General features: G+C 36.5%; 1 protein-coding gene across 5 annotated transcripts in view; it reads left to right on the forward strand.

The window, feature by feature from the left end:
- IDE (insulin degrading enzyme) overlaps positions 1-12,034 on the forward strand; it is a 70,418-nt gene that overhangs the window by 23,222 nt on the left and 35,162 nt on the right. For all 5 annotated transcript variants that reach the window (XM_055791768.1, XM_055791990.1, XM_055791812.1 and 2 more), the window contains exons 11-12: positions 45-148; positions 11,457-11,559. In XM_055791768.1, coding sequence (XP_055647743.1) covers positions 45-148; positions 11,457-11,559 — 207 coding nt within the window. The remainder of the gene's footprint in view (positions 1-44; positions 149-11,456; positions 11,560-12,034) is intronic.

Genomic DNA, 12,034 nt, shown 5'->3' on the forward strand with positions numbered 1-12,034 from the left:
TTGTTTATTAATTCATTTACGTGTTTCTGGGCTTTGTTTTTTAGTATTATCCTATAGAAGAAGTATTGGCTGCTGAATATTTGCTTGAAGAATTCAGGCCTGATTTAATAGAGATGGTACTGGATAAACTGAGACCAGAAAATGTTCGGTAAGTTAAACTGCAGTGACTTGCATTTTAACCCACACATTATAAGAAAGCAGATGTACTAATGGAAACACAAATTCTTAGGTGACTCTTACAGCTCCAAAGTAAATGTTACTGAAAAAGAGCTAGTTGTTCTCTGTGTTAAATGTCTCTGCTCACCATTGAAAATAAGCACTCTTAAGTGCATGCAACTCTTCCTGTTCAGACAGAAACATCCTTTTGGTCCTCTCTATACAGGATGTCTTCCTCAGGCCGAAATAGTTTTTGGAAGTTACTTATTTGGAATCGCTCAACTGTTACTGAGAAAAAGCCTAGTAAAATTATCCTGCCTGTCTAAATTCTTGGGACACTTTATACGGAATGCTCTAATATTCATGATTTGGAGCTAGGTCTGGAAATCTGTTAAGAGGATGGCTTTTATCTGCTGTATATGTTTTACTTTTCCTATGGAAAGCTTCATGCAGCTTAGCAGAACCTCTGAAAAATATCTATTTATGTGGGTAGAAATAGCTGTCTTTAGCTGCTAAAATCTCTCAGACTTCCAGAGCATCTCTTTGATGTGAATGTGACCATAGTGTAGATGAGTTTTCCTTGCAGAGTGTGCTGCAGTACAAATTTCATGGCTCAGTAACTGGTCAGGCTGGATGTTGAAAGGAAAAGGGAATGCCTCTCTGTTGTGCTTTTGAGGATCTTCTGTTGACACCTAAGCAGAGTAGAAAAAGGAGGCTGAAAGAACAAATGTACCTAGTGTCTGAATACCTAAAGAACAGTAGTGTGACCAGAATGAGGGAAAGAATATTTTTCTGAGATGATGATTTACAAGTGAAGGAATCTGGAAGATGTACAGAAGAAAATGAGGGCAGGTGAAAAAAAAGGCATTATTAGTTGTGAAGGAGGAAGGGCTGGGTAAATGGTTAGGAAAGGGAGGAAGAGCCTGGAACAGGACAGCTGGCAAAGGACATCATGGGCATAATTTAAGGGGAGATGCTGGTAGCTGTGGGTAGCTGGTATCTCAGGGATGGATAGAGAGGCTGGCTAGTGGAACTGCTGGGGGTGTGGTTAAGTGCAGATTGGACAAAAAAAATGAGAAGGGGATAGGAATTTGGACTAGTAGGCAGAGCAGAGCGAAGAGAGCAAGTCTAAAAGAAAAGATTGTCAGGCTTAGCAAGGATATTCAACTGAGAGTCCTGAATTGTGGAAACAGGGCAAATGAGGCAAAGAGAAGAGGTCTGAGGCAAGGAGCCTGAGGTAGGTACAGTCTGTTTGCATGGTAAGATTTTCATAGAGGGGGGCTGTAGGGATGGCTTCTGTGAGATGTCAGAAGCTTTCCCCATGTCCAATGGAGCCAGTGCCAGCCGGCTCCAAGACGGACCCACCACTGGCCAAGGCCCAGCTAATCAGCAGTGGTGGTAGTGCCTCTGTGGTAGCGTGCTGTGAAGGGAAAAAAAAATTTACAAAATGTCTATGCCAGTGGAAGAGAGGATTAAGACTAGGTGAGAGCAACAACTCTGCAGACACCCAGGCCAGTGAAGAAGGAGGGGCAGGAGGTGCTCCAGGCACTGGAGCAGAGATTCCCCTGCAGCCTGTGTTGAAGACCATGGTGAAGCAGGCTGTCTCCCTGCAGCCCGTGGAGGTTAACTGTCTCCTGTGGGAGGGACCCCATGCCGGAGCAGGGGAAGAGCGTGAGGAGGAAGGAGTGGCAGAAACAATGTGTGATGAACAGACCGTAACTCTCATTCCCCATTCCCCTGTGCTGCTTGGGGGAGGACATAAAGAAATTGGGAATTTAGTTAAGCCTGGGGAGAAGGGAGGGCTGGGGGGAGGGTGGCTTTTCTGATTTGAATGGTAATAAATGAAGCTAAATTCCCCAAGCTGAGTCTGTTTTGCCTGTGGTAATTGATGAGTGATCTCCCTGTCCTTATCTTGACCCACGACCCTTTTGTTACATATTTTCTCCCTGCTGTCTGGTTGAGGAAGGGAGTGATAGAGTGGTTCTGGTCAGACCACCACAGCAGGACAGCAGCAGGATTAATGGGACCAAACTTGCAGGAACTGAGCATAAAAGCAGAAAAGCTTGTGCGGACTAAGTGCTGTATAGTCTACAAAAGGGCAAAGAAACCAAAGTTTACCGAGCATTGCTATTTTTTTTTCCTTCCCCCATACAACTTCTGTTTCTGTTCTCAGAGAATAGGAATGTTCTGGAATTACATGATAAAATGCCAGTGCTATTATTGCTCTGCCTGACCTACCACTGTAGTTGGAATGTGTGTAATGAAAGTAACAGGAATCTTCAGAAAGGGAAAAGTAGAGATTCAAGGTTTAGACTGTTTAAAGCTGAATTCCTTCTTTGCTTTGTCACAAGCTTCTTAAAGGGCATGAGACAAGCTCCTAAAACAAACTTTTCACAGCAGGCCAGTAATTACTTACTCCTTTTCATGTTCTTGAGTATGCCTGAGATTTTAAGGCCTAACTAGAGGGATTGCTGAGCATCTGAATCCACAAACAACAGAAGTTTTGCTTTTAACCTTTGAGGTACCATACAATGTGAAGAATTGGCGGGGGGAAGTCTTAAAGTGAGCATCTCAAATGAGTGGGTACTGCATAACTCCGTGTATCTCTATGTGCTTCTGCTTCTTATCTATGAAAATAACGTCTCTAGGGGTATTTAAAATATGAAATTTGTTCCTGTAACACTGAGTGCTGTAGAAGAGACATTGTAGTAATTCTGTTTATTTAGAGAAAGATGCGAATATTGGAAAGAGAAGTCAGGTCATGCGTGGAGCAAAACATAAAATACTGAATAGCTGTTTCTTAATTGTTCTGTGCACTGAACAGGGCAGAGGTTCAGTAGAACAATATGAATTTGTGTGTGCATATATCGATATGTATAATATGGTACAATCTTAATTACTAGAAGGGTGCATGGGCAACAGTTACACTATCATATTGGAGCCTGAATTTTCTTTTTTTTTGCTAATCTTTGCAATTTGGTTCTCTTAATATATGTTTTGTGTATATTGTAATAAATTGTAAAATCAGTGGTGTAAGGATACTATTGAAAATGTATGAAAAACAGAAACAAGCTCTTGCTTGTGATTCTGTATATCAGTCCTACTGTATTTGAACACTTGTTTATCAGTGTTTTGGAAGCCAGGTATACTATAAAATAAATAATGGTGATTTTTGAGGGGGTCTGTTTCTGAATGTGTTCCACGCTGAAATTTCAGACAGTGTTGGATATAGAGGGACAGCAAGGCATGCATTCATATATTTCTAGTGTTTATATATTTCAGTCTTCTGAAATTACTGTGAATTATTTAAAAGTTTGGGCACATGCCTTCACTATGCTCATTTGTGTGACAAAAATCTGTCTTGTAGATTCATGTGGTTCTGGTGTTTCTAGGGTTATACCAGTAATGATAGAATGGAGCTGCCTATGTCAGTGACAGTAGTTGCCATAGTAATTAATGCCCTTTAAAGAAGGGCCTATATCTTTGTGGGTGGGTGTGCGTCTGTGTGTAATGTGTGTGGGATACTGCAACTGAAGCTTGAATATTTTGAGAGATCATATTTTGAACAAACAGTAGAGAAAATTTCCAGGTTCTGTCTCCTGTTGTATTAAATACTTATATTTTGGATGTATTTGCATGTTGATCTACTACCGACTTTCTTGGAAATTTGATACAAGAGCTTACCTTTAACCTGAAGAGTATTTTTAGTAATTAAAAGACAGAATATATAATTGTTTTTTCTCTGAAGAAAGCTTAACCAAATTCCACATGAATTTTAACTTTTGTAACTGTTTTTAGAATTGCTTACAAGCAATAGGTAAACCATTTTTTTACACTGATCTAGTAAGCAAGATACAGGTGCTTAATCACATCTGGCATTTATTATCGCTTCACATAGCCTTACTATATGGGTCTTGACACTGCAAGAAAACAGTCAATATTATCTTAGGGAAGGATACCTTTCTGTAATGTAAACTGGGTCTTTGTTATTAGCCAGAGAACTTCCAAAGCATCTGCTTGCTTAAATTTTCAAAAATTGCTAGAGGAGCTTAATATATGTAAATACATTCATAGACTGTTTAAACCGATCAGAAGCTGCTGGATGCCACAGACCTCTCATCATTTTTCTGTGTCACTCCTGTTGCTGGCTATGCCAGCCTTTTGACAGTTCCTTCCAGTTGACGGTACTTGAGCATAAAATAGCCATAATTAACCTTGTTCAAAAGTTATTTGGTGAGAAAGGAAATTGTAGAGAATACAGGTAGAGGGAGAAAATTCAAGTCTATAGAATGTGGTCAGAGGTACAAGAATAGCGGCAACAATTTTTAGAAGAATTTAGAATGTTATGTGATGTGCTTTTTTTCAAATAGGTAATAAAGAGCCATTTCACAATGCTCTTTTAATTAATATAAGCGCATATTTGCACTTGCAGTTTCAAATCTGCATTCCTCTTTGTCCTTGGGTTAAAAAAAAATAGGGGGGGCAGGCAAGAAATGAGCAAGAATCTTACGAGAGAGAGAAGAAAAAGTAAATCTAAAAGGATGGAATTTAGCTGTAACTTAACTGACATGTTAGTAACCAAAGAAAACAATTGCTTACTATTATATGTATCTTTTATTTATAGTAATTTTGTAGAGTTACATCAGTCTTCTCACATTGGACAAAGTGACTTGCTGGAGATGAGTATATTCTCTGCACTTGGTAATTGTGGATTAATTTCAAATAAAAAGGATTTTTTTCAAGATGGAAAACATCTAGAGCAAACACTAACTGAAGGTGATCTGCTTTAGTATTTGAAACAACTGGGAAGCACTGATCCTTCGGATAATGGCGACAGTTTCATCTCAGCTTTTTAAATCAATTCAGCCTGTTCTGAATGCTCTGTATGTGACTTTTCAAGTAGCAAACTGTAGTACATTTAGAGTGGAGAGGCACAGTGGTGGGGCTGTTTTGGAAACTAAATTTGGTAGAATAGGTATCCTCTTCTGTACAGGAAGGCCTCAAAAGTTTCCATAATGGAAGAGGGATGGCGGCATGGTGACTGAATCAAGAAAGTTTGTGATCAGATAGGGATGGTCATTTAGTAACTTCCATGTATGTGGGTTTCCATGTAATCTCGGGCTTTAAATGTCTTGGGTCTCACCCTGCTTGCTTCTAGCTTGTTGTCAATGTGCTTTCTTTTTGGATGCTAGAAGAAATACGTTGTGTTTAGTCTTCCCTCAGGACTAAATACCATTGTCTCTTCACTTTACATGGCTTAAGAAATACATTGTAATGCTATGGTAATTTTAAGCTTTTGAATAAAAAAGGTAAATTTTGGGAGATAAAGGGACTTTCAAAATCAGAATGTACTTGGGTTTATGGCCTCCTCAGTTCACTGTTGAAGAAATTTTATGTTCTTTTTGTTACAGAGATTTTAGTAGGGCTTAAAGATAGTAAATACAGGTAGGTTTGTTCTCTGAGGCTTGAGATGTAATGCCCACAGCTGTGCCTGCAGCTGTCCTGTTAAAGCTTAAATCTAAATATGTACGAACTAGAGAGTTAACAGAGACTGATTATGTGGAGTTCTAACAGCAGAATTCAGCAAAGCACTGGTATTCTAAAATGGATTGAATGAGGCCTGCGGGAGGACTATAATGATGTAGCAGCATGCATACTTTGAGTTAGAATTGTATGTGATCCGAGTAATAATAAATGTATTGCTTTTTATGTGTGGACTAAAACCATGCTAGTGTTTGCTATTGCCGTAACAGCTATACAATCACACCTTAGTTCTCTTTATGTTCAGACTATTTGTCTTCTCCAAAACTGTAAGTTATAAAAAGAAACCCAAAACATCAAACCAAATTTAAGATTGTGTTGTTGCTTTTATGTGCTTCTCTATATTACATGGTTTTTCAGTGTAGACTCAGAAGTTAGTTGTGCTTCTATGATAATACTGAAAGCTGATTTTTCTCAGATGTAGAAGTATAAGTCCTTTCAATTTTAGTGGGTATTAAATGTTTTTATTCGAGGTATCAGGTGTTTACACATCTGAGCTAATTAGACCTACCTATTTTTATGTGATGGAAACAAAACTATATTCCTTGTAGACACATTTTAGGCACTTACCTTTTGAAATTAAAAGTAGAATGAAATGAATTAGGGATTTTTTTATCTTTTACTTGACTAAGATACTTAAAAAGTATGGTAAAATATAACAAGGAATGCAATTTTATAGTATTTTTTTTATTTTAAATTGCTGGCAAGGTAGGATAACTTGGGGGTGGGGGGAGGGAACTTAGTTAAATATTACTAAAAGTGATTTCATGGTCTGTTACCAACAGTTTAAGAAAGCCACTGTCGATTTGCATTTTCAGTGGGCTCTCTTGAAAGAATGAGTTGAGATTATAGATACTAATAAAAGGGTCCCCTTGTGGTTTACTTTTTTTCTAATTATGGCTGTATCTATGTGCATGTAGTAAACTATCAATCCAGTAGCTAGTTTTCTTCTTTTGTCATTGCTTGAGCAAATTGTATATACTTACAAAAAACTGGACGTGTGCTTTTAAGTATCTATATAGTGTTCTGGTTATCTGCTCTTTACTGATACTTACACTCATGTTTACCTTTCTGTTCTCCCTTTTCATCCCAACTCTACCTGCTGCTTTTTTTTTTCTTTTGGATTTTTTTTGTTTGGTTTGGTTTTTTTCTTTTTATGCCTTGCATAAATTGTGTCTTGCAATGGTTTACTTCCCATTGATATGAATTTTTCCTTTGTATTATGATTTTATTCGTAATTTCCTTTTCATAACCCTAGTGGTATTCACCTACACTAAGAACTTTTCTTGGCGTATCTATATTGAGGTAGCTGCATTCACGGTTAGAAACTGCTGTTCAATGTCTTCTCTAAAAAGTTCAGCTTTTCAACTGTTATTTTCTTAACAAACTGTGTTTTTAAAAAGTATGGAAAAATATCCATACTCACAGATGGTGCCAAGTATCCATATGTGCTTCTATTTGACTGAACCATAACAGGAAGTTTTCATATTCTCCTCCCCCCTCCTGCCCCCGCACACTACTTGTTGCATTTAGTGGCTTAATTTCCCTAAGAGAGAAACCTTTTTAAGATGTAAGTATAATTTTTTATTTGTTCAAACTGCACTGAGTTTTGCCAGCCATCTGTGAAGATAAGACTTGGCATGTGTCACAATCTTAGCTGACAAATGTAATTTCCCCGTCATTTCCAATACAATTTTTTTCCCCTCATCATCTGCAGAATAAATGCTCTTATTAAAATTTAAGAAGCTAGTGACTCATCAGATTAAGCATCTAAAGAACATTTTCCCCTTGATAGTAGATGGAATTTTTCCTCTTTTGATATCTGAAGTGCAGTACTAGTACTCTCCTAGAGGGAAGAAAAATAAAATGAATGCCAAAATGAAATTTCTGAGGGCTAGTATTTCACATATACTGAGCAAACAGTTATTTCAGTGCAGTGGGTGATGCTCATCTGTGATGATAAACATGTTACAAATACGGAATGTATGTGTTCATCTTTTAATTGCATTGTATCTGAGTAAAGAATTTGAAAATCACAATTTGCTTATTTCCCCATACAAACCATGGTGTTTGTAGAGACTTAGTTTTACTGAACCCTTGCAAATTACTTATGCTTCTGCAGAATGATTAGAATGCTGCACCCCAGCAGCATCTCTGTAGTTTCCCCTCTTACCCAATTAGATTTGTGTGGAAGTGGCTTTGAACAGCCTGTATTGCCTCGCATGAGTTTTACTGATGGTTTTGGGGGAGGTTATAAAAATTCTAGGCTTTTGCTCTTTTTGTCTCAGTCATGTTATTTTATGCGTTTGGATAAGATACCTGTAATTTTTTCTGCTGTTTGACAATATAATCATTCGGAAGACAAAGTTTAAATTAGTTCCTAAAAAAAGCAATTGTTCCATTTTAAGTATAAATTCATTTTGCAACAAATCTGCTTTGACATATCTGTTACTAATATAACAAATACCGTGGTCTCAAGGTCTATTACTTTTTCCACCCTTAGAAGCTTGAGTTTTGTGATGTACATCTGGAATGTAATAGTACGTAATCTTTCCTAGAAGTACATTCATTTTAAGGCACACATTCTCTTCCCAAGTAATACTCTTCTGTGGATCCGTCACTTGTACTTATTTCAGGAGAGTGAAAAACAAGATGGTGTCTAGTAAAATATGTATCACATTATAGAAATTGCATTTGTTTTTTAAAATTGAATATAACTGAGGACTGTACGTACAAGAATGTACATATAGATGTAAACTGCATTTACACTTTCAACGGTGTTGCATGTTCATGAAATGCTTAGAAGCCTAATTGCACTTGTTGAGTTTAAATATGTTATAAGCGGGTCCTATTAAAGATTACCTAATTGCCTGTCTTGATTTTCCAGTGCTGTCTTAAACCATGCGGATGTTCCTAGTGCTATACAGCACAACACAGAAATGAAAAGCAAAAGCAATGTTACATAGCTGACAACTTAACTGTGGTGGTGCTTTTCCCCTCTTCTTTTCCTGTCCTTGTGTTCATTGCTGATGATGCTCCTGTCTTGGTTTAGAGTGTAAGTCTCAGGCAGATAAAATGCCTTTTGGTTTGTTTCATGTGGTTGTGGGTATGTTTCTGAGAGCTCAAAATATAAGTAAACATTCCAGTAATGATTTGGGATATGGGGAGAGCAGGAGGATCCCTTGAAGCAGAACTGCTTCAAGAATTGCAGTACTGATTTCTGCAATTTCATTTTCTATACATAGAGCAGACCATTATTTCTAGCTCTTAAATTTTAGTATGTTCCTACAGCAAATCTTTGGATGCTTGGATTGTCACTACTGCTTGAGCATTGGTACCCTGGAGAAGGGTAGAAGGAGATAATGTTGAATAACAGACATCTGCGTATTCTAGCGTAAAACACCTTTGTCTCGCTGCTCAGGCTGCATGATTATTGGACTTTTATCAGGGTAATCTTTTAGTTTAAGATTCTATTTATTTATTTATTTATTATTTAATGGATGGAAAAGCCTGATAGGTTGCTCTGAAATTCTGATAGACTTTATGGTTTTTATAGTCTCTTAGCAACTTCATCTGTACATCGTAGAGCCTTTGCTCACCAGCTGTCCAAGTTAAAATGCAAAACAGTAGAGTATTTCTATGGCTCATTTTAATGTAAACAACAATATCTCTAATAGATTTCACCTTGTTGACTGAGCTAGTATCTGCTGTGTTGCAGATATTGTCCAAGGTTAAAGTGCTTAGTTCTTTGCTGAGTATTTATATAGTATTGTTCCTTTTATATAAAAAATTAAATACTTGTAACATGCAAACATGAAACAATTTTATATGAAGTCACAATAAAAATGTTAACCATTCCTATTGCCATTTGCAATGAGAGATGAAATAATGTATCTCTTGAAGATGAATATTCTTATTCTGGTTTGGATACTGTACAACTTTTGCAGAGGAGCAGGAGTTGTTTTGTGCATGTGTATGTGTGTGCATCTGTGCGTGTTAATGTTCTTTCAAAGGTAGGGAGTAAAAAATTCTCCCTTCCTCAACCCAGAGGAAATCTACATCCCTGAAACGTGAGATTTGATTGCCCCTCTGTAGTGTGTATGATTTATGTCTCAGAATTAGAGTCCTGCTTTAATTTTTTAATCTACTGCTAGAGAATGTGTCTTTACAATCCCATGTGGATCTGAGATGTACTTGTCATTTAAGTGCATCTAATGCTAGCTACTTACCCCACTGTTCTGCTACTCAAACTGCAACACATAGATTAAATAATAATTTGAGAATCTTCGTGATAGGAGAATCTAGAACTAAATACAGCAGAATCCTGTTTTCTTCAACCTTCTTGGATAATTTAGTCATTTATGTGTAAAAACTAGGTGAAAAAGGAGGGGTGAGGACATAGGCATATTAATAATCCATGTATTTAAACTTTTCAGTGTATTGCAAAATTAGTCCCAAGGGGATTCTCCAGTAACATGTTTGTGAAGTATTATAGTTTGAGGCACATCCTTATGCCTGTTTTGATTTACAGCCCACTTTACCGTGCACATAAGAAATATACAACAAAATGCTCCTGGCCTTGAAGATAACTGTGATTAAAAAAAGAGAACACTCAACATTGTGTATATTTTGATGTTTTAATGTGCATTTTAGCCATCTGCAGAAGATTTGACAGTTGGTTATTGTCCTGTTCAGCATCTAGGGATTGTTAAATGTATGTAGGAAGTAATTGTGCTACCTTTTTTTGACCATTTCAGAATTCTTATAATCAATTTATATTTAAGGGTAGCTACTTCCATTGAATAGTCTCTTGTGTTGTAGGTTGTTAAAAAGGATTAAAGGAGTTTTCTTGATACCTATTATGAAAACTATTGAAAAAATACTGATAAATTTGTAGTTTCCTTTATTCTGGATTTCCTTTTATTTAAGTGTATTCTTCAGTTCAGGGAGCATCTGGATGATATTCTTTGTCATAGGGTTTAGTTTTAGGTAGTGCTGTGAGAAGCAGCAAGTTGAACTCTGTATAGGCCTCTTCCAACTTGAGAAAGAAATTCTGTGATTCAGGTTTCTAATTGATTATAATTATGCTGTATTGAATGTATAAAGTATCAATCTTCCTGATTTTGCTGATTTTCTTCCCTTCACCTCAAAAAAACCCCAAAACAAAACAAAAAAAAAAAAGGGGGGGGGGGGGCATAGCAATTTGATATGAAAGCAGATACCAATCTGAAATGAAAATATGAGAATGATACAAAATGAAGAAACTCTTAACTATCAGATTATGAATGGGAGGGTGAAACTGCAATAACATAATCTAAAATGCTACATCAGAAATAATATTTCTGTAATCAGTATTTCCATATATCTGAGTGTTGATACAGGTAGTATGAAAAATGTTGTAGTCACTTCATTAATTTCATAGAATATCTCAAGGACTGCTTTTTGTGTTTTCTAGAACAAGGACAAAATCTAAAAAATAGAAATTGCATGCAACGATAATTGTGTGTAACTCTAGGCTGAAACTCTTCAGAAACCCAGTAAAATTTAATTACGCTGATAACTTGATTTCATGGTTAAACTCAGTGTGTAGTTCAGTATACGTGTACTTGCTATCCAAATGTATTTTGTAGTTGTCCAGGGCCCATTTCCAGAAATAAATGCATTCTGGTGATGGAACAGAAATACTGCCCTGAATAATATCTCGCAGTCTTTTCTCAGACACATTCATGCCCAAGTGCTTTGCTTCTCTTTGTTTTCAGAGTTGCAATAGTTTCCAAGTCTTTTGAAGGAAAAACTGATCGAACTGAAGACTGGTATGGAACACAGTACAAGCAAGAAGCAATTTCTGATGAAGTTATTAAGGCATGTTAAAACTTCTAATATATTCTAATATCTGCAAGTGAAGGAGTTGTAAATTCTTTGTGTAATTTTCCATTTAGTTGGAGGGAGAACTTAAATTTGCTGCTCTGCATAGCTTGAAAATTGTATGATGAGTCTGTTTAGTATTGATGAGAAGTAAGTATTGATGAGAAGTAAGGATCATATGCTAGTCTTTAGATTTCAAATATGTATGACATAGGATGTTTACTTTTTAATGGTTTTAAACTGTGTTAAGTACAGGGAATATTATACCATTTTAATATATAAAAGGTCCATAATATGCAGTGGCTACTTAAAAATGTAGGCATTAACTTCTTAAAACTCTCTATTAAATGTTAATGAACTAATCTGTTCTTAAGAAAGGGATCAAGGGATCTTTTTATAATTGCTCTATGTAACATGTTTCTGAGACTGATTTTTGCAAAAAATCAGTATGTTTTGCCAATTATATGAGCTT

Source organism: Falco peregrinus, chromosome 1 (genome assembly GCF_023634155.1).
Source record: "Falco peregrinus isolate bFalPer1 chromosome 1, bFalPer1.pri, whole genome shotgun sequence".
NCBI classification, from domain to species: domain Eukaryota; kingdom Metazoa; phylum Chordata; class Aves; order Falconiformes; family Falconidae; genus Falco; species Falco peregrinus.